This window comes from Falco cherrug, chromosome 3 (assembly GCF_023634085.1).
Source record: "Falco cherrug isolate bFalChe1 chromosome 3, bFalChe1.pri, whole genome shotgun sequence".
Taxonomy (NCBI): domain Eukaryota; kingdom Metazoa; phylum Chordata; class Aves; order Falconiformes; family Falconidae; genus Falco; species Falco cherrug.
The window spans coordinates 118,502,057-118,526,085 of record NC_073699.1 but is presented as its reverse complement, the minus strand read 5'-3'; the positions used below and the strand labels follow the sequence as shown (position 1 = coordinate 118,526,085).

General features: G+C 65.6%; 4 protein-coding genes across 8 annotated transcripts in view; 2 read left to right on the top strand and 2 right to left on the bottom strand.

Moving 5' to 3' along the window:
- The window catches only part of DLGAP3 (DLG associated protein 3), a 28,639-nt gene extending 19,312 nt beyond the window's left edge, over nt 1–9,327 (top strand). For 2 of the 3 annotated variants that reach the window (XM_055706172.1, XM_055706173.1), the window contains exons 3-12: nt 597–1,677; nt 2,720–2,925; nt 3,449–3,563; nt 3,693–3,927; nt 4,588–4,928; nt 5,056–5,141; nt 5,818–6,242; nt 6,547–6,638; nt 6,849–6,992; nt 7,490–9,327. In XM_055706172.1, the coding sequence (XP_055562147.1) occupies nt 655–1,677; nt 2,720–2,925; nt 3,449–3,563; nt 3,693–3,927; nt 4,588–4,928; nt 5,056–5,141; nt 5,818–6,242; nt 6,547–6,638; nt 6,849–6,992; nt 7,490–7,708 (2,886 nt within the window). In that variant the 5' untranslated portion in view covers nt 597–654 and the 3' untranslated portion in view covers nt 7,709–9,327. The remainder of the gene's footprint in view (nt 1–596; nt 1,678–2,719; nt 2,926–3,448; nt 3,564–3,692; nt 3,928–4,587; nt 4,929–5,055; nt 5,142–5,817; nt 6,243–6,546; nt 6,639–6,848; nt 6,993–7,489) is intronic. The other variant, XM_055706174.1, reaches the window with a different exon arrangement.
- A 752-nt stretch (nt 9,328–10,079) lies between these two features.
- SMIM12 (small integral membrane protein 12) lies at nt 10,080–11,424 on the top strand. The gene is made up of 2 exons (XM_055706145.1): nt 10,080–10,115; nt 10,350–11,424. The coding sequence occupies exon 2, from the start codon at nt 10,367–10,369 to the stop codon at nt 10,643–10,645; it is 279 nt and encodes a 92-aa protein (XP_055562120.1). The 5' UTR covers nt 10,080–10,115; nt 10,350–10,366; the 3' UTR covers nt 10,646–11,424.
- Nucleotides 11,425–17,489: 6,065 nt separating this feature from the next.
- GJA4 (gap junction protein alpha 4) lies at nt 17,490–20,735 on the bottom strand. 3 transcript variants are annotated; one of them, XM_055706093.1, is made up of 2 exons: nt 20,569–20,735; nt 17,490–19,611 (listed from the first exon to the last, which is right to left on the bottom strand). In XM_055706093.1, exon 2 carries the CDS (start codon nt 19,588–19,590, stop codon nt 18,568–18,570), a length of 1,023 nt encoding a protein of 340 aa, XP_055562068.1. In that variant the 5' UTR covers nt 19,591–19,611; nt 20,569–20,735; the 3' UTR covers nt 17,490–18,567. The 3 variants fall into 3 exon arrangements, with proteins under 3 accessions (XP_055562068.1, XP_055562069.1, XP_055562070.1); XM_055706094.1 differs by lacking the exon at nt 20,569–20,735 and adding an exon at nt 20,250–20,536; XM_055706095.1 differs by lacking the exon at nt 20,569–20,735 and adding an exon at nt 20,261–20,536.
- Nucleotides 20,736–23,692: 2,957 nt separating this feature from the next.
- GJB3 (gap junction protein beta 3) lies at nt 23,693–24,022 on the bottom strand (the record flags this gene model as incomplete). Its single annotated transcript, XM_005439620.3, has 1 exon — nt 23,693–24,022. A coding segment is annotated over one exon (330 nt), but the record flags the coding sequence as incomplete, so codon positions are not given.
- Between the last annotated feature and the right edge of the window lie 7 nt (nt 24,023–24,029).

Genomic DNA, 24,029 nt, shown 5'->3' with positions numbered 1-24,029 from the left:
TCCCTGGCTTTCCATCTAGGGGGCTGGCAGGGCTGGGGGGGCCGGGGGGGGCAGCCGATTGTGGGTCTCCATCTGCAGTTGTGTGCCGTGGCTGGGAGCACGGAGGGAGGACAGGCTGGATGGAGACATCAGAGTGCAGCCCCCCCGCGCCCCGCTGCAGCTCATTAACGGCTCTGTGAATCGCAACGGCTGAAAAACTCAGCCAGAACGGTTTTCCTAATGGAGAAACACTTCATAATATTTGGTGTTGGAGAAGAAAACAAGTTTCTGATGATGGCAGCGTGTCCTCCCTCGCCGTCTGCAGGCCTTGCGCTGCTTGCATCGCTGCCAGAAGCATCTTCTTCCCGCTGCCCCCTCCAAGCAGCTGAGCCGGGGTGACCGCGGGTGCCCGGCCCCAGCACTGTGCCCCCCTTGCCCCACGGGCAGCCAGGCTTCTGGCATTCCAGCCCCACTTCACAAGGGCTCAGCCAGGGCCGGATCCTGCCCTGGGAGCTTCCCAGCCTCCTTGGTCAGTTCCCAGGGGACAGCCCCAATGTTTATGCTGGTGGTGGGGCGCAGAGGGGAGCGTGACGCTGTGCCTGTCCCTGTCCCCACAGATGAGCCCGCAGGGACGACCCTGCAGGATGCCGAAGCTATGGGGCGGGTGCTGACACCATGAAGGGCTACCATGGGGAGCGTAGCCAGGCACAGCCCTCCTCCGGCCACCGCTGCCGCTGCATCCCAGAAGACTGCGAGCACCCTGCCGACTACGTCCAGCACGGCCCCGAGGGCCGGCCGCCGTACCTCCTCAGCCCCAGCGAGCCGTGTTCCCTGGAGCATCCCTACTGCCCGGCACGGAGTCCTGGCACAGCCAGCGAGTGCCCGGGCGGGCCCCTGAGCGAGCCGCCCTCTGCCAGCGCCAGCAGCACCTTCCCGAGGATGCACCACGCGCAGCAGCCCTACGACTCCTGTGACGAATGCATGGCGACCGCCCACCCTGCCAGCAAGATCAACCGCCTGCCCCCCACGCTGCTGGACCAGTTCGAGAAGCAGCTGCCGCTGCACCACGACGGCTTCCACACGCTGCAGTACCCGCGGGCCGGCGGCGCCGAGCCCCGCAGCGAGAGCCCCAGCCGCATCCGCCACCTCGTCCACTCCGTCCAGAAGCTCTTTGCCAAGTCCCACTCCCTGGAGGCGCCGGCCAAGCGGGACTACAACGGTGCCAAGATGGACGGCCGCGGGGACGGCTACCACCACCACCACCATCACCACCACCACCATCACCACCACCAGTCCCGCCACGGCAAGCGCAGCAAGAGCAAGGACCGCAAGGTGGACTCCCGGCACCGGTCCAAGATGATGGGCTGGTGGAGCTCCGACGACAACCTGGACAGCGACAGCAGCTACATGGTGTCCGGCCGGCACGCTGCCGACCAGGGCACCCAGTACTGTGTGGACGCTCCCGAAAGTGCCTTCAGAGACTTGACCTTGAAGAGTCTAAAGGGCGGCGGGGAAGGAAAATGCCTGGCCTGTGCCGGCATGTCCATGTCTCTGGATGGCCAGACGCTCAAGAGGAGTGCCTGGCACACCATGACCGTCAGCCAGGCCCGTGAAGCCTACCCCAGCGCCAGCGGCACCGAGAAGACCTTGATGCTTCAGGAAGCAAAGCCCAAAGACCGAGCATACCAGTACCTGCAGGTGAAGGGCTGGGCAGGGCGGGGGGCTGCTACCCCAGGGACCACAGCCGGCGATACCATGGGGTGAGCCGGGGCTGGGACCCCCCATCCCAGGCAGCTCAGGATGCTGTGGGGATGCTCCAGCTCTGCTCCATGTCCTCAGCGCCTGCGCCCCATCCCCCGGGGTCCCACGCTGGTCCCCGCTGTCCCCTCACTGGCCATGCGGAGCCCCCTCTGCCACCTCCTGCCCCGTGCCACGCTGGCTCGGGGGGGCAGCCCAGCTCTGTCGGCTTGGGGCTGCCGGCAGCCCTGCGCCCGCTTCTTCCACACAGCTTTTATCCTGCTTGTGCCTGGCTGGGTGCCACTGCCCGCCTCGTCGCTGGGCTCCCTTCTAGGTCATCCCCTTCCAATTAAAAACTAATTAACTCTTCTCTCCCTTTCCTGGGGGAAGGAGACAGGGAGCAGCAATGCCGTGCTGGCCAGGGCAGGGGGCGGCCAGGGCCCCTCTCCGCCGGCGGTGGGGGCAGCAGGGCAGGGTGCTGGCCCCACTGCCCTCCCCATGGGGCCCGGGGGACACCGTCCCCCTGCCGCAGCCTGGTAAGGACCCCGTGGTGCCAGCGTCAGCGGCGCATGGCAGGACCGGCGGCCACGACATCAGCCGGGTGGCTGCGCTGGCATGGGTGGGATTTGGCCCAGCCGCGCACACCGGGGGGGCTGCGAGGTGGGAGCAGCTGCGCTGCCCTGCGCTTTGGGAATGGCCCCGCGTGGGGCATGGGCAGCCGTGGCTGCTAGGAGGGATCAGCTCTCCAGGGTTTAGGGGCTTTCCCAGGGGGTGAGAGCACCCAGGGTCTATCCCTGCAGCTCTGGGGTGCCGTGGGGAGGGCAGGGGAGCCGTGCCAGCATGTGCACCATCCTTGGGCCCGTGCACACGTGCTGGGTTTGGGCAACGCATGCACGCTGCGCTCGGGCTGGCATGTGCCATGTGGCAGGTGCAGGGCTCGGCTCTACGTCCCGACTGCGGGACCCCGGCCACTGCATCCTCCCACACTTGCCTCCTGCTCCAGGTGCCGCAGGACGAGTGGAGCGGATACCCCGCAGTGGGCAAGGACGGGGAGATCCCCTGCCGGCGGATGCGCAGTGGCAGCTACATCAAGGCCATGGGTGATGAGGACAGCGCCGACTCGGACGCCAGCGCCAAAGTATCGCCCAGGGCAGCCACGCGGCGAGACAGCTACCGCCGCTCCTCCAGCGCCGACCAGGCCAGGACCAAGTAAGGGCTGTCGCATCCCGGCCCCATCTCAGCGTCGCGGGCAGCAGCGGGGCCAGGGGCTGGGGCTCCCTGGGAGGACGAGTGGCATCATCCTCGCTCACGGCTGCGCTCCCTGATGCAGTGGTGCTGAGCCCTGCCCCTGTGCTGTAGCTACCCTTGGTGGGTGCCGGGGGGGACATGGCTGCGCTGGGCTTCGGAGCGGGACCCGCTGCTGCAGCCACATGCAGGTGTTGGGGAGAAGAGGCATGCTCAAAAGGAGATGACTGGGACGTGGCCCAGTCTGCTGGGTGACAGGCTGGCTCCTCGTCCCCAGCCCTGCTGCACAGCACGGGCACATACCCCTCTGGTGGCTCCGCACCACTGGAGGTTGGCTCCGTACCCCCAGGACAGTGTTTTGGGGCAGTTAGGCGTGGGGACAGCAGTGGTGGCCGGCGGGAGCATCGCTGCGGCTGCGTTTCCAAATGCTTTGCTTGAATGTGTTGCTTTTGGTGCGATCCCTTCTATTCCCACTGTCTCTCATTAGGTTTGCAAGTAGGCACTATTCTGATTCATATATCTGTAACTGTCCCAGCTGCTGCACGCCACCGCGAATGCTCCCGCGGGGACAGGGCTACGGGCGCTCCTTCACCACCGGCCAGGTAGGGTCGCATGACACAGGTGCCGTGGGCAGGTTGGGGCAGGGGGGGGTGGCAGATGTTCCTCCGAGCATCTCCCGCCCCGCTTGGCCTTGGCTCGCCACCCTCAGCCTCACCCATCGCTCTCCCCAGATCAACGATGAGCTCAACCACCAGTTCGAGGCCGTCTGCGAGTCGGTTTTCGGCGAGGTGGAGTCGCAGGCGGTGGAGGCGCTGGACCTGCCCGGCTGCTTCCGCATGCGGAGCCACAGCTACCTGCGGGCCATCCAGGCGGGCTGCTCCCAGGACGATGACTGCCTCTCACTCTTCTCCATGTCCGCCCCCGCCGGGCCGCCCATCACCAGCAGCATCCTGAAGCCCAGCACTTGTGAGTCCCTGGGGGTAGCAGGGGCTGGGCCACGTGAGGGACCCCTGCATCTCCCTGCCTGCTCATCTGGGCATCTGCCAAGGGCTGCTGCTGTCCCCGCTCCTGCCCCTGGCCCCGTGCAGCCCCTGGCACAGGGTGTGAGCATCCCACTCGGGGCACGAGCACCCTGCATGCAGCTCAGCCCCAGCACAGGGCATAATAATCTCACTCAGGGCACGACCATCCATCCCCCTTGCGGCTCGGCCCCGACGCAGGGCATGAGCATCCCGCTCGTGGCTCATCCCTGGCACAGGACAGGAATATCCTGCTCATGACTCAGTCCCGGTCAAGGGGCTGATCTGTGCCCCCAGCACTGGTCTGCTGTTCCCTCTTTCCCTCTGCTTCTGTTCCCATCTCTGCCCCTTGCCGGGTGCTGCAGCAGCATGGCCAGTGTGGGTCTGGGGTGGTTTCCAATCCCCTTTGGGGAATAAACTGGCCGAACAGCCCCTCTGAGCTCCAGCCCAGATCTTGGCCAGCTGAGGTGCAAATGCTGCGGGGTGACAAGCCCTGTGCTGTGGGAGGAGGTGGGCACCATTCACCTGGGACCCCTGTTCGTGGCGGGAAATGAGCAAGTGTCTGTGTTTTCACGTGCCTTTTCATCCTGCGCCTCTCCCACAACAGCCTTCAGTTACAGAAAAGCTCCACCTCCCATCCCTCCAGGAACCAAAGCCAAACCCCTCATCTCCGTCACGGCGCAGAGCAGCACCGAGTCCACCCACGAGAGCTACTTGCCCAGCGAGGTCACTCGCAGCTCCGCCTGGTCCAAAGATGCTGCGACCCGCTGCAACTCGGCTGAGAGCCTGGAGAGCTCCAAGGTGACATCTGTGGCCCTTGACCTGCCTCCAGTCCAGCCCCGCACTGCTCCCAAGCCCTCCACACTCATCATCAAGGCCATTCCCGGCCGGGAGGAGCTGAGGAGTTTGGCTCGGCAGCGCAAGTGGCGTCCCTCCATCGGCGTCCAGGTGGGCTTCACTCCTCCCTGTGGGCTCCAAGCTGGTTCTGAGCCCGCCCGAGTGGCGTGGGTGATGCTGAGCCACCGCGCTGCATCTCAGGGTCACCCTCCAGCGCTCTCCCTCTACCCCTCGGCAGGTCGAGGCCATCTCCGACTCGGACACGGAGAGCCGGAGCCAGAGGGAGTTCCACTCCATTGGGGTGCAGGTGGAGGAGGACAAAAGGTACCACACCACCACACCACGCTTACTGCACCGAGGAACTGGGACACCCTGAGCTCCGCGTGCCACCGCTGCCCTGCAGCATCTTTTCCCTCTCTCCTCTGGCTGAGACCCCAGGGCTCAGCACTGTCCCCATCCTGGGCCAGCTGCCCCCACCTGGGGCAGGATTTGGCCTTCTCTTGGCCCTGACACCTCGCTGCTGCTAGCTGCCTGCCTGGGGAAGGGGGTCCGCTGCTCCCACCCTCTGCTGGTGTCTCTGCTGGGGCTCAGCTGTGAGCCTTGGGCCCAGCCCAGGTGCAGATGAAACCTTTGGGCTTTTCTGCAGCTAAACGTAAAACGTTCTGGCTGAGGTGGGAATGCCGTGTGCCGGGACCTGAAGGGCCCGCGGGAGGGGAGCTCCGGCAACGTGCCCACGCAGCCCTGGTACACGCTCCTCTCCATCCTTGGTCCAGCGCCGGTAGCCATGGAAACGGGCTAAGAGCAGAGGAGATGAGAGACTGGCAGGCTGCAGCTGCTCAGGGCTGTCCCCATGGCCCCGCATGCTCCGGGATCCAAACCGGGGTTCCCAGCCCCATCCTGCCTGTGGGCATCCCTCACCCTGCCCACCGTGGTACCTGGTGGGGGGGTGGGGCCGTCCTCGCTGGCCGCGAGGGTCCCCACGCGCTCTTGCTCTCCGCAGGCGAGCACGCTTCAAGCGCTCCAACAGCGTGACGGCGGGCGTGCAGGCGGACCTGGAGCTGGAGGGCTTCACCGGCCTGGCCGTGGCCACCGAGGACAAAGCCCTGCAGTTCGGGCGCCCCTTCCAGCGGCACTCCTCGGAGCCCGAGTCCGGCCGGCAGTACGCGGTGTACAAGACGGTGCACACGCAGGGGCAGTGGGCGTACCGGGAGGATTACCAGCTGCAGTATGACACGGTGGAGGTGCCCCGGCGGGATGCCTGGATGGAGCGGGGCTCCCGCAGCCTCCCTGACTCCGGCCGTGCCTCCCCCTGCCACCGTGATGGGGAATGGTTCATCAAACTGCTGCAGGCGGAGGTGGAGAAGATGGAGGGCTGGTGCCAGCAGATGGAGAGGGAGGCTGAGGACTACGACCTGCCGGAGGAGAGTGAGTCAGGGGGGTTTGCACGGGTGGGAGGGACGGGGTGCTCCTGCAGAGCTGGTGGGGGCACAGCCACGGTCCTGCAGTGCCCTGACCATGGAGCATCTCCCCTGCCAAGGCTAAAGGGGTTGGGTGGGAGCAAGGAACACTGGGAAACCCTCAGGGACTAGTGAGGTCTGGAGGAGGGAGGAGATGCCACCTGGGTTGGGGGAAGGTCCAAGCTGCCCCTGAGGGGGTGCAGGTCCCCACTGTGCAGGGGAGAGGCTCCGTGTCCTGCGGGAGTGTTGACTGTCTGCTCTCCTCCTGCCAGTCCTGGAGAAGATCCGGAGTGCCGTGGGCAGCGCCCAGCTCCTCATGTCCCAGAAGGTGCAGCAGTTTTACCGCCTCTGCCAGCAGAATATGGTGAGTGCCAGGCAGCGGTGCCGTGCGGTCGACCATGGTGGGTGGGGGGTCTCATACCCTTAGCCAGTGGAAAAGGGACTTTGTAACATCATGGGGCAGAGCTGGACATAGAACCCCCCCAGCAGTGTGGGGGTGGGATGGCTGCATTGCCAGCAGAACTGATGTCCCGCAGGCAGACGTGGATGACGCCGTGTCCCTCTGTCCCCACAGGATCCCAACGCGTTCCCCGTGCCCACCTTCCAAGACCTGGCCGGCTTCTGGGACCTCCTGCAGCTCTCCATTGAGGATGTCAGCATGAAGTTCGCAGAGCTCCAGCAGCTCAAGGCCAATGGGTGGAAGATCGTGGAGCCCAAGGTATGCCACTGGCACTTGTCCCCTGCGACCTCTCCCTCCCTCCTCCTCCCCAAGCACATCTGCACCCAAACCGACGCTGCTGGGCTGTTTCCAGTGACTGGTTTTGGCAAACACTTGAAAAACAGAGCTGGGAATAAATGAAGCTAAAGAAGGGGCCGCTCCCCCGCTGCGGTCTCGCAGGGGGCTCACTGGGCGTTCCAGGGCAGCGCTGCCCGCAAGGGGCCAGGCAGGGTCTCGGCACGGGCAGAGGCAGCGTGTCCATGGGCACCTTCACACCGTGTGGATGGAGGAAGGGGCGTGCAGCCCAGCCTCACAACTCCCCACGGTGCAGGAGGGTCCACGGGGCCACCTCACCGTGGCTTTGGCACCCACGGCAGCGCCGTGCATGGAGGCGCATGTGTCCATCACGCCTGCTGGCTGTGCCAAGCCCACCAGGACGCCCGTTCTGTGGAGGTCCCTGCTCTGCGCCTACCCTGAAGCCCCTGTTGTCTGTGCAGGAGGAGAAGAAGGTGCCTCCCCCGATACCAAAGAAGCCGCCGCGCTCCAAGGTGCACCCAGTGAAGGAGCGCTCGCTGGACTCGGTGGACCGGCAGCGGCAGGAGGCCCGCAAGCGGCTCCTGGCAGCCAAGCGAGCTGCCTCCTTCCGCCAGAGCTCGGCCACCGAGAGCGCGGACAGCATCGAGATCTACATCCCCGAGGCACAGACCCGGCTGTGACCGCAGCCTCCGCTTTTCTACCCGGACTGGACGGCGTGGCCGTAGCTCACTGTGATGGGGAGCCGCGGGGACACCCTGGGGCAGCTCTTGGCCCCACTCACAGCTTCTCTCTTTTCTATCTTAGACCTTTCGTGGATCCGACGGCGGGTGATTGCAAGCCCGGTTCTGCCCCGTCCCGTTGCCCCCTGCCCGCATGCCCCTGCCAGCCTCTCCCGGGGTCCGGGGCTCTCCCTTCCTCTGCCCTCCCTGGGGCTGTGTCCCAGCTCTCCGTCCCCTTCCCACCCCACCAGCCTTTCTGCACCACTCCCCCCCCCGCCTGCATCCCAACCACATGAGAGGTGATGCTCAGCCCCTGGCCCCGCTGGGCTGGAGCAGAGGGGGCTGCAGGCAGGCCCCCCCTCACCTCTCCGTACTCAGTGCAATCCCCCAGCGCGTGGTGGGGACGGGCCCTCCAGCCCCTGCCCACCTGGAGCCCCCCCAGCCCCGCTCCCCAGCCCTGCCGGCACGAGGCTTTGGGATGTGGAGGGGACAAAGGGCTCCCCAGCAGCGCTGCCCGCGCCTGCCCCCGGCTCGGGTGCCACAGGGGACCCAGGGCTCCTTCCCCTATATACATATATAAATATAACCTGAGGAATAAACCAGAAACGACACGTGACCGGCGCTGTGTTCTGGCTGGTGGGGCAGACCAGAGCAGCAGGACCCCCCCCACACCCCCGGTCACGGCTTCCCTCGCACGGAGCATCACGACGCTTCTTCCTACCCCGCTCAGCCCTTCTCCACCATCAGTCCATCCCTCCGCTTATCCATCCCACCAGCCCGGAGACTGGGAGCGCCTCTGCAGTGTGGCACTAGCTGGGGACAGGGGGTACTGTGTCCCCCTTGTGCCTCACCACCGGTGGGAGCCCTGTCCCCCATGGGTGGGCAATGCAGTGGGGGTGGCGGTGGGGACACCTGCCCGCAGCCCCTTTGTGCCCGTGGTGGCTCTGCACTGGTGCCAGCAGGTGGGACCGGAGCATGGACATGGCCAGCAGCTGCCCCTTGAGTGGGGGGCTACCAGAGGTCACCCCAGGGGGGTCACCCCATCTTCCTGTGCCTCCAGGATAGGGCACCCCAGGGTGGGGCTGTCGTGTGCCTGGTGCCCCACGGCTGCTGCTCCCAGCTCCCTTGTCCCTGCACCCCGTCCTGGGAGCAGGGTGGGGGGGTCCCCAAAGGTCCCTTCCAGGGCAGAGCAGTGTGGCGGGGCAGGAGGCTGCATCTGCCTTGTCCCTGTCCCCATCCCAGGTCTCTCTCGGAGCATCCTGTCCCCCCCAGTGCCCCTTTTGGGGAGGACCCCGTCCCCTCACCCCACCGTGCCAGCAGCCCCACGCAGCATCACCAGCTGCCCCCCAGGCAGGGCCGGTGGGTGCCGGGGAGCCCCTGAAATCCGGGGCCAAACCTTGCCCAGGACCCTCGGGCAGAGCGGTGGGATCAGAAGCAACTTGGGGGGGCCCAGCTTGCACACACTCCCCCCCCCCCCCCCCCCCCCATGCAGCAGGGGGGGGCTGGGGCCGAGCAGGGGGGCACCTCGCTGGGGGTCCCTCGCTCCAGGGGTCCGTCAGTGCTAAACACCTCTGGGACGGCAGTGCCCGCTCAGTCACCCGAAGCCCCTTCCCCCCCTGCCGCCCCCCCCCCAGCCTCCCGGAGTTAGAGATGTGCCTGGGAAGGGCCCCCAGCCCCCACCCCGGCCAGCGCCGTGCAGTGACCGTGACACGTGGCTCCCTTTTTATTGTAACGAACCGCCGCAATTAATAAAGGTGACTTTGGTTACTCCGGGCCAGTGGCCACCTCCCCGTGGGGACGCGGCTGGCACCGGGCTCGCCTTTGCCCCGACTGCCGCCCCTTCGTGTCCGTGGGGCGGGAGGGTGGGAGAGGGGTCTGTGGGGTGGGAGAGGGGTGTCCGTGGGATGGGAGAGGGGTCTATGGGATGGGAGAGGGATCCGTGGGGCGGGAGAGGGGCTCTCGCTGGGGCAGGAGCAGATGTCCCCGCAGGGTGCCCGAGAGATGTCTGCAGGAATCCCCGTGGGTGCCTCCCCGTGGGTCTCCCTATGGGCACCTGCGTGGGTCTCCCCGTGGCTCCATCCCTGTGGCTCCCTCCCCGTGGCTGTCCCCGTGCGTCTCCCCGTGGCTCCCTCCCCCAGGGCTCCCCGTGGGTCTCTCTCCCCCCGTGGGTCTCTCTTCCCCCGTGGGTCTCTCCCCGTGGGTCTCCCCCCGCTCCCGGGCCGCTCCTCCAGCGCCGCAGGTCCCGCGCTGTCCGCCAGGGGGCAGCCTCGCCCCGCCGCGCCTCGCCGCCGCCACTCTCGGCCGCGCTCCCGCTGCACCGCTGACCGGAAGGGGCGGGGCTGGCGGCGGCGGCGGCGGCGGGGCCCAGGTGAGCGGGGCCGCCCGGGGCTCGCTGGGGGTCCGGCTCCGGTGGCGGGGCGGCACCCCGGGGGGCTGAGCAGGGGGCCCGGGCGGGTCCCGCGTCCCTGTGGGTCGGTGCTGCGGGAGGCCCCGGTGCGGCCTTGCCCGCCGGAGCCTCGCCCGGGCGCTGGCAGCCCGCAGGCCTCGGGCGCCGCGGAGGGCCGGGCCCGGCTTGTGACCGCCGCGTGTCGCCCCCTGCCAGGCGCAGCCCCCGGCGCCATGTGGTCCGTGCTGTGGGCGGCCGTGCGCTCCAAGGCCCCGTACGTCACCTTCCCGGTGGCCTTCGTGGTGGGGCTGGTGGGCTACCACCTGGAGTGGTTCCTCCGCGGGGACCCCCAGCCCGCGGCCGAGGAGGAGAAGAGCATCTCGGAGCAGCGGGAGGACCGCAAGCTGCAGGAGATCGCGGGCAAGGACCTGACCAAGGTGGTGAGCCTGAAGGACAAGCTGGAGTTCGCCCCTCGGGCCGTGCTGAACAGGAACCGCCCGGAAAAGAGTTAATGAAGTTGGTTGGGCAGAGGCAGTGCCCTGGAGGAACTGTCCCTGGGGCCGGGGGCCGGCTGCCAGCGGGCTCTGACCTGCAGCTGGAGGGCTCTGACCCGCAGCACTGTGCTGGGGACTCTTTTATCACCTGCAGCACCTTCCACCAGCTTCCCTCCTGCACCGGGCCCTACCTGGGCAATGCACTATGTCCACTGCTGCTCTTCACCCTCCCGGGGCCCGCCAGAGGGTCGGGGTTTGCCTGCCCCACATGCACTCGAGACACAGCACTCAGACCTCTTTTGTGGCAGGGCGGGCAGAGAGCCATGCTTCACAGGCAGAGTATTTCTGAAACCCATCAGCTCCTGGCCTGATCTAGCCCCTGAACCACGAAACCCTCTCGGCCTGGTTCCCCACATCTCTTTAGGTTTCTTCCACGATGTGATGATAGAAGAAACTTGGACCTGAGTGACAAGGAGTTGGGGTCAGGCTAATGCCTGCGGCAGGAGGATCGGCTCTTCCGCTTACTGCTCTCCCGTGGCTCTTCATGAACCCCGACCACAGCTCCATGCTACTGCCTACCCCCCAGGGGAGCCTGAACAGTGGTGGAGAACTCCGGGGAACCCCTCTCTGCATCATCCCCAGGCTTCACAGTGAGGGAGGGGGATGGGGGGAGGTGCAAGTCCTGGCCCCGATTCTGTCACAGAGCTCCAAGCGTGGTGGTGGCTTTGGGCTGGTGTGTAGAGAACAAGGAGGTGTCTGCCCTGTACAGGAACAGCCAAAATAAACTTCTGTCAGTCCTTGGGTCTGTGTGTCTTCTGCAACAGCACCTGGCCCTAACCCTGGCTCAGAGTGTGTTTCTGCTCCCCATGTTTTCAAGAAGCAGCCCCTTCTACGATGGGAGAAATTCCATTGTTGTCCCTGGCTGGGCACTGACCTTGGGCCTGGCAGCAGGGTGAGTAGGCAGGAAGGAGGGGGAGGCACCGAAATCCCAGCCCGTGCTGAGGTTGTGCCTCCCTCCCAGCTCCCCCCGGCCACGTCATCTGCTTCCCTTCGACCTCCTTATCTAGACAAGAAGGGCTGTGGCAGTCCTGGGTGGGGTCCAAGGGGATGGGGGGGATCCCACTGGGCTGCTGAGCAGGGCAGCACATGGCAGGAGAGGCTGGCAGTGAGCGCGGGGGGCTGGTGGCCGGTGTCCCCTCCAGCCTCTGGCATCACAGGCGCAGTGGGACCAAACTCCAGCGAGAGCTGCCTGAGCCAGGCCAGCCGGTAACTGCAGCGTGCTGGGGCCGTAGCCAGGATTATCGCTGCCTCCCAGCTTGTTTTTTCCCCTGGTGCCTGAGCAAGGTCTTGCTGCTGCCCCGGCCTGGCCTTCCCCTCCCGGGGATGATAAATCTGTCGTGTCTGGTGCGAAGCCCTGAGGTCAGCAGCCGGTTCAGCATTTCTCATCGGTCCGTCCTTCCTCGGGGCCAGCTCCTGCCCCGCTGACAGCTTTACTGCTGGCGCTGCCCGGCTGCGTTTACCTCCCAACCTGCTGCTGTCCTGGGCCGGCAGGGCTCGCAGCCTGGCACCGCCGGGGACTCTCAGGCCTTTGCATGGCGGCGTGTGAGGGCAGCTGAGGCTGGGGTGGCAGGTGCAGGAGGAGGCTCAGGGCGATGCAAAGGCTGTCCCAGCTCTACCCCGCTGCAGCCGCCTGCACTGGGGCTCACAGCACCTCTCATGCCACTGCCCCGGTCCCCCCGGGCAGGCTGGCACTGTCCCCTGAGGTGACCCCTGCCCTTGGCTTCTTCCTTTCCCAGCCTGGCTGCAGGGTGACGCTGGGCAATGGCTGTTCCCTATTGTGCGCTGGAGTGGGAACGGTCCAGTCCCTTCCCCCAAGTGGGACCAACGGGGCCCAGCTCGGAAACATCTTCTGAAATGCCTTTGTTCGCCCTGCGACGGAGCGGCTCCCTCAACTGTTTATAGCCCATTGATCTGCCTGTTCCCAGGGCTGGCCGGGCACAATCGGGCTTTGTCGGGGCCTCGCTGCCCCGTTTCCTCCCCTGGCCCACGCGGTGTCGGCCGGGGGGGCTGCTCCAGCGCAGTGCTGGAGCAATGCGCTCGGGAAGGATGGAGCCCTGCCAGCGGCTGCGTGGGCACCGGTGGCACCTGGCTGGGCAGCCCCTGCCCTGCTTCCACCACTGCTGCCTTCCTGGTCCTGCGTGTTTCCAGCTGGGTTCCGCGTGTCTGGGGACTCCCATCCGTCCCCACGGCAGACGCCGGCGTTGCTGCAAGGCCGTGGATTCCCCGCAGGCGCTGGGGCAGGGGGGAAGCTGCTTCCCAGAGACTGGTTGCCTTTCTCCTAAGCCCTCAGTACCATAAACCCACCCTTCCTCCCATTGAATCCCAACAATGTGCTGCCTGGGAAGTGCCGGCTGGACAAGAATAGGAGCCGGCGAGCACTCAGGGCTAGGGTGAGCAGCCACAGTTGCTCACGAAGAGTGAGAGGAAGCTTTAGTGAATAAACCATTATGGCAAAAAGCTGGCTTCCCCAGCCTGCACACAGCCGCTCAAGTCCTTCGTCTAGCCCAGCGTGTTTGTAATCCAGCTGTTCCCAGCACGGCACAGCTGGATGCTGCAGCGGGAGTGTGGCAAGGAGCCGTGCCAGCAGCACGTGTGGGGCCATGCGAGGGGTGAGCCTGTCCCAGGCAGGGAGTCCCAGCCTGGCCAGGAGGTTGGTGTTTTGCAGGACAGCGTCCTCCCGGGGCTTGTCCAGCTTTGGGGAAGGGGCTGGCTGCGGCCACACCGCGCCACAGGGGAGGGATCGGATCTGGCAGCTGCAGAAGTGCTGCCTGTCCCTGCCCAGCCCGCGGTGGCCATGCCCCAGGCTGGGAGGGGGGCAAGCTGGCTGCTGCGCTCTCGGCATGGCCCTGCTGCCTTGCTGCTTCCTCCCTGCTGGCTCCGAGGGTGGCTACAGTTTCCCGGCCGACCCTCTGCCCTGCCCAGGGCCGGGCTTGCTCCCCAAACCCGACGGTCCATTGCCAGCCGCTGGTGAGAGGAGCAGGTGGCAGTTTCCGGAGGCAGGATGCAGGGAGTGAGCCAGGACCATGCTGGGGGGGGACACACAAGCTGTGCCCCGGCTTGCTGGGGGTTGGCTCAGGGGCCTGGGACAGCTGCTGTGCAGGCAGGGGCAGTGAGAGCCCCCTCGGCGGCTCGGCACGGCTCGGCACACCTGGATGACCGCAGCGGATGTCCGGTTAGCTCAGAGCAGGGATGCACCAGCTGCGCAGGGCTGGGGATGCTGTCACCCTGTGCTGGCACAAGGGCTGCTCAGAGCCATCGGTCCCCTTCCCGCAAGGCTTGGAGCGACGATGCTTTGGGGAGGAGCAGAGCAATGCAGGGGGCTTCAGGGGGACGCTGGGGCCCACAGGGACTCACGCTCCTCTGTCCCATCACAGCCACGCCGGGGCACCCAGGATCTGTGCACACCGCAGTGGCCCTGCAGCCCTGGGACACTGAGAGTGTTCACCCCAGTTGCACTGGAGAGCAAATGGTGTGTGTGTCCCTGCATCCCCTGGGGACGGCTGCTCTCTCCCCTGCTCTGGCCAGCCGAGGCTGTTTTCCCAGGCTCCAGTTTTGCCCTTTTCCTGAGCGCAGCCTGTCCTTTCCCAGCCTCCCGGTCTCACTCGCCTCTTCCTGCCCCGGCCCCACAGCGCAGACCCTCCGTGCCATGCCCAGTGGCTCTTTCTGCAGCAGGCAGAAGCCCTGACATGCTGTGGGAGAGGAGCAGCTCTGCCCTACACCCAGACGCGTCCCCCAGGCCCTGGCCGGGGACAGTGGGGCACGCTCCCTTCCCACCCAGCAGGCAGCACCCCCTGCCCTCCTGGAGCTGCATCAGGCCGATGCCCTGAGCCGCTGGCAGGGGTAGGACCCATCCCGGGGTGGGCATGGGGTGCTGGGTGCTGCGGTCCCATCGCCTCCGTGCGAGGAAGCGACTGGAGGGGAGCGACAATGTCAGGATGCGGGAAGTCATCGGGGCTATTGAGCGCGTTTCCTCCCGCCCGCGGTTCTCACACGGGGCCGCATTGTCTGCCATGCCCGCGCGTGGAGCGCTAAATATAACCCCGTGCCTGGGGGAGGAAGGGAGCCATTTGGGGGTTGCTTTTCCTTCGTTCGGCACTGTTGGCAGTGGTGCTGGGAAGGGCAGGATTGTACCTGGTCTGGTGTTGCCTGGATGGTGGGTGCGGTGGGCTCAGGGGGTCTGCGCCTGGCTCAGAGGGATGCTCCTGCCTGCGCCCGGTCTCCCTGGGGGGCTGTGGGAAACGGGGCACTGGGAAGCTGCGGGCAGAGCCCTGGGCACAAACGGGGCCCCAGTGGGTGGGGGGCCATGCTGTGGCCCTGGCTGGCGCCCCCCTGCCCAGCCCTCTGCCCTTCCTCCCCTCTCAGCTGCAGTTTTGCTCCTGCCACAGCTCTTCCTGCAAGCCGGTCGGATTTAGACGCTGTTTTCTGTGCCCTGGGAAAGCTTAAAAATAACCTCCTTGGTGCTTGGCCAGCGCCTTGCAGGCGGGACATGCTGCACAGCCCTCACGGCTCCTCTCCCCCAACCCACGGCAGAGCTGGGCAGGGGGAGCCCAGCACAGACTGGTCCTAACTGGGAGGAGAGCAGGAACCTCCCTGCAAACCTGTGGCCATGGGACAAAGTTACAGAGCTCCCAGGGGCCGTGGCTGGTGTTAGACCAGCACCCCCAGTGGGAATCGGGGTCCTGGGGAGTGTGTGGTCCAGGACTGGCAGAGCCGCCCCAAAGCCTTTCCTGACTCAGGGAGTGCTCGGGGTGGCTGCCCACCCCCAGCATCCTCCTGAACTGGTGAGTGTGCCTGTGCACCCGCAGCCTCAGGCTGCTGGAGGTCAGGTCAGGTGCCCGTCCATCTGTCCATCCACCTCTCTACCTCTTCCTTTTGCTCCTTTGGCCCTGTCGTCTCCCTCTCTTTCTTCCAGGGCTGAGGATGGGGGAGCTGCCGAGGAAGGCAGCCCAGCTCCCGCGCCATGGCACAGGGTGGGCAGGCAGCTCTTGCTTGCCAGGGCAGTTCTCGGGGGGCTGCAGCGGTGCCTTGGGAAGTACGTCCAGCCTTGGGTGGGATAAACCCCACAAGGCTCTTAGGTGGCGATACGAAAGCTGCCCTCCCTGAAAATCCATGCTAAGGGCAATGCCAGCATGGGGGAGAACAGCCCCACAGTGCCCCCACCCCATTGCCATGCCCAGGGCTCTCTGCCATCCCAGTCAGGTGGCTGCAAGTCGTCCTGGTGCCCACATGTCACGGCACATACTTGCTGCCCGTTACCCCAGAGCTGAGTCTCTGGGGTACCTGTGGGGACCCCATCACCACAGCCCCCAGGCTGCCCATGCCACCGCAGGGCTCAGCATCATGGCACGGGGCCGGGGGTTGGGGCAGTGAGTGACCGGAGGGGCCTGTTTACTCAGGAGGGAGCACAGAGGTGTGAGAAAAGCCGTGCGTGTCCACTATCTGTCCCCGAGCTGTGCCAAAGGGCTTCTCCGGGACAGCCTGCACCCTTATCAGCTGCAAACTTTTATTTGCCTAAGGGCTGCCCGCCCGCCTTCTGGGGGGCTGCTGCCAACACCGGCCCCACGGCCGCCCCCTCCCCGGTCCCACCGTGCAGGTGAACCCCTCGCTGTTGTTGTTGGCATGTGGCGTGGGCAGGTCCCGGCGGCACGAGGTCACACCAGCTGCCCCGAGCTGCCTTGTCACAACATGGGAACAATAGCGGGACGCGGAGCTGTGTTTGCACAGCACCCGTGGCCGGGCACAGCGTCCAGGCAAGGGGGGGTCTCGGCCGTCTTGTTTTCCACCTTGCAAGGCCGTTCGGAAAAGCGTGATGCTCCCCTGGTGCCAACAAAAATATCAGCCCAGGAGAGGGGAGGTGAGCGGGGGAACGCTGCCGGCGGGTAAACACACTGCACGGCTGCACCGTTACCTTTCACACGGGTATTTCCTCCTGGCTGAGCACACCAGACTGCCCCCCTCCCCCAGAAAGCTGCAGCTTGGAGGGGCTTTGCAGCTCTGCTGATGCCTGGGGAGCGCTGGGCTGTGGTCCCCCATTGCACTGGGGTGCTCCGGGAGCCCCCACTGGGCAACAGGGGGAGCAGGGCAGGGTCCCTCTGGAGAGCATCTTCCCCAGCATCCTCATGGAGGGTGCAGGGGAGGGCTGAGAGCTGGTAGCGTGCACCTCAGACCCCCACCCCAGGGGATTTTACCCCCCTTGTTATTCCCAGCAGGGAGGGGAGCCAAAGGCAGGCTCGGCCACCAGCCCAGGCGCTGCACCAAGGGCAGCCTGGCCGGGTGCCTCCCTCTTCTCTTCCTCCAGCAGCCAGTGGCAGCGATATTACCCGATATCACCCATATTTTATTTTCTCCAGGGTATTTTTAGCCCGTCCCACCCTCACTGAAGAGGCCCTCGGCAGAGAGCAGGCTCTGCCCTGGGCTGGCTTGGCCAGAGAAACTAAACAACAGCCCGAGCCGCATTGTGTGCCTTTATCTGTGGCTCATTTCCACCTATTATGCAGCCACGAGCAGCTCCATGGCCGCCTTTCGGTTTATCTGCAGCACAGCCAGGGCAGAGGAGCTGAGCCCTGCTTTGGGTCACGGGCGCCTGTCCCAAGATGGCCCAGTGACAGCCTCTGGGCTGAGGCTTGGCTCAAGGGGATGGGACACTATAGCAGGGAGGGTTGTGATTTCAGTGGGTGGGTGCCCACGCCCCCCTGGACCCCAGCCCCACAGGGCAGCAGCTTCCCTCTCAGCCCCAGACCCGCACCCACCCTCCCAGGGACAGCTGGTGGCTGCAGGAAGCACAGTCAGGCCACACTTCACCTTTTTTCATTCATCCAACTTTATTCAACAAGATGCAACACTTGAGTCTGCCAGGAGGAAAGGAAACAGCACTGAGGGCAGCACCCACATCCCACGCTCGTGCCTGGGTCACGCAGGACCTTCCCCTTTCACAGCATCGGTGGGCTGGGGATGACAGGGTGACTGCTCATGTGGCGGCTGTTGATTCTTCCATACACCCCCCAACACCCCCACCCACAGCAGGAGATGACTAGTGCAAAGTAATAAAACCAATAACCCCCCAAACCCAGCAGCTGCTTGGCGAATTCCTCCTGGAAAAATGCACAGGGCTCCAGGGCACTCGGCCAGGCTGGACACGGCTCCCCAGATCCCACACAGCGGCACCTTGAAGGCAGAAAGCCCCATGCTCAGGCCAGCAGGTTAAAAATAACTTAGAGACACACACCAAGTGGGAAAGGGTCCAGGGCTGGGGGCTCGCAGCCCCAGCGCACCCAAGCAGTGACCTGCAGCCATCGGGATCAGTGGGTGGCTGCAGAGCCCCAGCTGCCAGCTGCTGCTTAACCCCCCCATGCCCCGTGGGGCAGGGGGCAGCTCCCGCAGCAAGCCCTGGGGCAGGAGCTGCTGGCCCGCAGCCGTGGCCACAGGAACAGGATGGGGCTGGTGGCCAGGGCCGGTGAGGCAGTGCTGCCCCAGCCCTCCTGGGCTCAGCCCGCTGCCTGTGGAGGCAAGTGGCTTCCCAGGGCACAGGCCCAGCTTTCACACTCCAGCCTCGCGGCTGGCCCCAGCCTCCTGCCACAGCCCCGGGGACAGCCTGTTCCCAGCTGTGTGGCTCGAGGGATTTCTCCCTTTCCCACAGCGAGGCACACGGGACACGGCGTCCCAGGGAACTTTCTGCAGTTTCCTTCCTTGCAAGGTCTGTGGGGAAAAGAGGAGAGCGGGGAGGCTCTGCTCCAGGACAGCATCCAGCCCCGCTCCCGAGCATCACCTCCCGGGGCAGGCAGGTCCCCCCGGGCACAGCCTCCGCAGCCCATCCAGACGGCACCTTCACAGGAACAAGGGACCAGGGAAGGTCCCCGTGGCCAGCCGGGGCCAGCCCGGCACTAGACGTACTGCTTTTTGGAGGCTGAGCTCCCGGGCCGGCTGCACAGCTTCTCCTCCGGTGTGGGGGCTTCAGCAGCCGCGGGGGTGTAGGGGTCTGAGAGGGGTCTGCTGCCACTGCCCAGCGCCAGGTTCTCCTCGTTGTGGAAGTTGGCCCAATTCTGCTCACTGGAGAGCTTGTTGTAGGCCTGGTAGGGTGGCGTGTGGCTCTCGGCCATGGGCAGGAAGGGGTAGTGCTTGGGTGGGTAGGGACCCACAACCATGTCGGGGGCAAAGCCGTCCTGGCTCGGCCCCGACACCTTCTTGATGTTGCCAAGCAGGCTCTTGCAGCAGAGGTGGAAGAGCTCCAGGAGGTTCAGGATTAAGGAGATCAAGCCCATCACCAGCATGAAGATGATGAAGATGCTCTTCTCGGTAGGGCGAGAGATGAAGCAGTCCACCTGATGGGGACAGGGGTCCCTCTTGCACACATAGCGGGGCACCATGGAAAAGCCGTACAGGTACCACTGGCCAACGAGGAAGCCAGCCTCGAAGATGCTCTTGCAGATCACACTGATGATGTACGTCCACATCAGCGCCCCTCGGATCTTGAGCCGCCCATCCTCCGTCATGTAGATCTTGGACATCTTCTTCTCCACAGCTGCCAGGGCCTGCTCGATCTTTGGGTCCTTGCTGTGGATAGCCCGAAGCTCGCTCTCCTGTTGCTTCAGCTTCTCCTCCTTCCGGGAGAGATAGACAACATGGCCGAGGTAAATCAGCGTTGGGGTGCTGACAAAGAGGAACTGGAGCACCCAGTAGCGAATGTGGGAGATGGGGAAAGCTTTGTCATAGCAGACGTTGGTGCATCCCGGCTGCTTGGTGTTGCACACGAAATCCGACTGCTCGTCCCCCCACACTGACTCCCCAGCCAAGCCCAGGATGAGGATGCGGAAGATGAAGAGCACGGTGAGCCAGATCTTCCCGATCACGGTCGAGTGCTCCTGGACTTGGTCCAGCAGTTTCTCCAGGAACCCCCAGTCACCCATCTTCTAGGGAGCCTCGTGCCTCTGCCAGCGGAGAGAGGAGGGGAGCCAAGTCAATTCTCCGTTTCCACACTGGAGAGCACGGGGCAGACGGGGCCACCTAAACCCTGCACTTTCTCAGGACGCAGCTGCTCTGCCGAGGGTCCCAGCAACCCACCAAGGAACATCCTAAGGGAGGGAGCCAGGCAGCACTGCTGAGCCCAGGAGCGCTCCTCCTACACCCCAGTGCAGAAACACGGGGCTGGGGGAGAAGAGGCACCGAGGGGATCCCCCACCCCAGCACCGTCCCATGCACAGCACCCAGTCCCACTCCCAGGACACAGCCCGCAGCGAAAAGCTCGCTGCCCCCGCTGGTTTGGGGGCATCCCCTGGCCACAGCACCCAGAGAGGGGGCACGGGGGGGCTCACAGGAGCAGCAGCCCAGATTTGCCTCTCCTACAGCCCACTGCCCCGGTTCTGCCGAAGGGCAGAGAGCACCAGGGTCATGGAACGGGGGGAAGCGCAAACCCCTGGGGTACCGCAGCCACCCCAGTACCTGCTCAGGGCTCACCCCAAACTGGAGGGACAGCCCCCAGCCGGGTCCCTCGCTGGGGGGTGATGGCACCCAGCCCGCTCCCCCCTCCAGGGCTTTCCCCAGCCGAGGGACCCCCCAGACCACTCACCGCACGCTGACCTGCTGTCGCTCCGGGGGTGCCTCAGCCTCACCCCCGGTGAGCCCAGCCCTCCCAGCAGAGCTCAGCCCTGCAGCCCGGCTGGGAGAGAAGGAACAGCCGCAGCCCTGGCTTCTAATTAACCCCTGCCAATTAAGCAGGCAGAGGTGCCGGCTGGGCCGTTAAAGGGACACCCAGCCGCATGGGGCCAGCGGGGTGCCCCAGGCTGCCAGCGGGTGCCAGCGGTGGGGTGCCCCTACGCCAGGCACCCGTGTCCCCAATGCCCCCCCGGGGGTCCCGGCGCCGCGGGCTCCCGGCAGCGCGCACTCACCTCCGCCGCGCCGGGCACGTCCCGCCGGGCTGGGGCCGCGCTGGGTGTGAGCGGCCCGGGCGGCTCCGGCCCTGCGGGGCCGGGGGGGCCGGGGGGAGCCAGGGGAGGAGCGCGGGCAGGAAACCGGGGGCCGGGGCTTAGCGCCAAGCCTCAGGTGTGCGGGGCCGCCCCCCACCCCCCGACCGAGGGGGCGGCCCCGGGGGGGGGCGCCGGGGACAGCCGGCCCCCTCGCCACCGGGGGCGGTGGGTAAGCCCCGGGTTTCCCCGCCCGTTCGCTCCCGGTTCCGGCAAAGCCGCTGAGCGGGGCAGGGACCCGCGGGGCTCACGGACCTGCCCACCGGTGGGGACCCCCGGCGAGCCACCCCACGGCGCGCCCCTACAGCCGCCGCGCTGTTGGTGCGGGGCGGCAGGGCCGGGGAGATGCCCCGGGGTGCCGGGGGGGATGCTCGGTCCCCCGGGGATGCTCGGTCCCCGTCCCGTGCCCCCGCGGGTCCGTGCGGCGCGGCGGGCGCTGGGTGGTGCTGGAGCCACACCGGAGCCCGCCGCTGCCCGGCCCCGGGGCTGAGCTGCGCCGGGGACCCGCGGGCCGGCACCCGCCGCCCGGTTCAAACGGGGCTTTGCCGTCGGCTGCTCCGACGGGGCGTGCGGAGGCACCGCAGCGGGGAGCGGGGGGGCTGATGCTGGTGGTTTACACACAGGCTTAAGTCCTGCTGCCTTTGGGGAGGGGGCAGACCCGCTGTGTGTGCCCCCACCCGCTGTCCTGCCACGGCCGCAAAGGGCCGGCGCGGTTGGCGTGGGCTGTGTGGGGTCAGCCGGGGCGGTGGGCTCGGGTTTGGGCTACCGAAACCAGAAACTAGGCCAGTTCTCACCAACTGGGAGCTGCCGCCTCTCCTGCACCGAGACATGGCATTTCCTTCTCACAGACAGTGCCAGGGCTGAGCGAGGGCAGAGCCAGAATAGCATCATTATATTTAATATCAAATAATTGCCGTGCTTCAGGTGACGCCCATGTGCTGCTCCATGCCGTGGCACCAGGGTGCTGCAGAGCCCACGGCCCGTCTCCCAGCCAGCCCACCATGAATCCCACTTCCCGCTCCCACCACCCCTGGGTTGTAGCTGCCCAAACGGCATGGTCCCCTCTCGGTGCCTGCCCCAAGCGATGCTCTGAGCCCCCCCAGCCCTCCACGGGTGGAAACGATCACTTCTGGGGAGCTGCTCCAAACCTGCAAGGGAACCAGAGCTGCTCTGACAGCAGACACGCCTGCTCCCATGTTGCTTTACCCACCAGGATGGTGCCCAGCATGGGCTTCACTTGCCCCAGCCACAGACCCCCAGTGAGCCGTGTGGGTGTCCCAAAGCAGACCCCTGTGGCTTCCAGAGCCGCTTCCTGGTCAGCCACCTTCTGCTGTTCAACCTCCTGGAGCATCTTTCCTCTGGCACTGAGGCTGGCACCTCAGGTGACACAGGTGACATGGTGCTGGGGTGCCCATGGGAGCAGCCGGTGCTGGAAGCACTTGCTCTGTGTCCCAGCGCAGAGACGTGTCACTGCCCCAGCAGCATGGGAATGGCCATCACAGCCTCCCACAGCGGCACGAGCCCTGGCTGTGGCAGCGCACACCACGGCATGCTCACGGGCTGGCCGGAGAGCCAGCAGACCCTCCGTGTAGCACCGCTTAAGGAGAGATTAAATGGAAATAATTTCTATTTATTGTAATATTTATCAAGATTTAGTAAATAATTGATGCTGCTCCTTCCTTGATTTCCTCGGGGGCCAGCGTGCGGTTCTGGTGAATTAAAGTTTAACGATGCGTGACAAGCCGGGAGGAGGCGGAGTGGTCGGACACCGGGCACACCGGCACCGGGGCTCGAGCCGCATAGCCCCAGCTGAGGCAGGAGTGGGGAGGACCCAGCTGTGGGCTTCTGGGGAACCTCTGCAGATCCATTTCTTCTGCCTTTACCAGTCCTCCCAATTCAAAGCGTGCAGAGCAGATCCCACCGTCTACAAACAACATGATGTATTTTGGATCCATGACTTACGCTATCTGTGACATCCAGAGGAGGTGAGGGGGGATGCAAAGGCTCCAAGAGAAGCAGCAGAACCAGCACGGGCAGTTGGGTGGGACACCGGCATGGCGCTTGCATGAGCGAAGGGGAAAAGGCTGCTCCTGCCCCAGTGCTGGCAAAGGGAGCAGCCAGGAGCAGCCTGCAGCCCTGCTCCTCTCTGATTACTCCGGGCGCACGAAGAGGGCTCTGGCCACGGCGCTGAGCCCAGCATTTCTTTGGTTCCTTGGTACAAAAGAAAGGAGGATGAAACTGTGCTTGGGACTGTGCCTGTACGGGCACAGCGAGCCAGGAGGACTGTCACCGCGCTAGGTGACACCATCCCTGGCTGGGCACTGATGCATTCACACCCAGCACGCGAGCAGCAGAGCTGCAGGACCCAAGAGAAGCTGCTGGGACACAGGAGTCCCCATGCTCCCTCCTGCCAGCCCCAGTCCCGTGTGCTCCCCCAGCTCGATGGCTTCACCCCTGCAGCTCCTGGCTGGGCTCGCTGCCCGGGAGGACTGAGCTGGCTGCTGCGGTGGGGCTGGCTGCTCGGCGGAGTCATGCACGGCATCTATACGTTGGCAGGATGTCCAAGCCCCGCGGCGCTGCCGCGTGCAGCTGGCAGAGCTCCAGGGCTGCCCTCGCCTCACCTGCGTCTGCTCAGGCACCCGTGGGCCTCTCTCGGGGTGACTTCATTTTTCTGGGCTTAGTCATTTTTCATGAGTTGACTCTTGAGGGTTCAGGGACTTAGCAGGCTTGAAAAGCTGCTGGGCCAAGGGGAAGGCGAGCCGGCTGGGACGGGTGAGCTCACAGCTCTTCTCCTCTGTGGGAAGAACAGACACCCTCAGGCATGCCCGGGGGCAGCTAGCACCCACCTGCCACCGAGCGTGCCCTCGCCGCTGGGACACCCAGGGACGTGCCCATGCTCCCAAGCAGGAGACTTCCCATAGATGTGTCCCCCTCCCCTTTCAGCCATCGAGGTCCTGGCTGGTGGCATCACTGGTGGTCACCACTGTGGCCAGCCAAGCCTGGCACAATCCAGGACACTTCTCCCTCCCTCTTGCCCTCCCAGCACCCATCAGACAGCAGTCAGGTTGGGAGCCAAAGCCCACAGGGCTGCCACCCACCTCGTCTGGGACTTGTCCTTCTCCTCCGTCTTGAGGTGGCACCGGCAGGTGGAGGCCTTGCTGTAGCTGACGGAGCGCTTGGTGGACTTCTTCCACTTCCGTGCACTCCGGACAACCCGCTTGAAGATGAGGTAGAAGATCTCACAGACCGTAAGGATGATGCAGATGGCTGAGGCCCCGACCATAAAGTACGTGAAGACTCTTTTCTCGGTTGGCCGAGCAATGTAGCAGTCTACAATGTTGGGGCAGGGGTCCACATTGGAGCACTTGACCAGCCGTGGCAAGTCA

What these genes read in the sequence shown, in the direction of transcription:
- SMIM12 (XM_055706145.1), top strand. Translation starts at nt 10,367, where the DNA reads ATGTGGTCCGTGCTGTGGGCGGCCGTGCGCTCCAAGGCCCCGTACGTC.
- GJA4 (XM_055706093.1), bottom strand. Translation starts at nt 19,590, where the DNA reads ATGGGTGACTGGGGGTTCCTGGAGAAACTGCTGGACCAAGTCCAGGAG.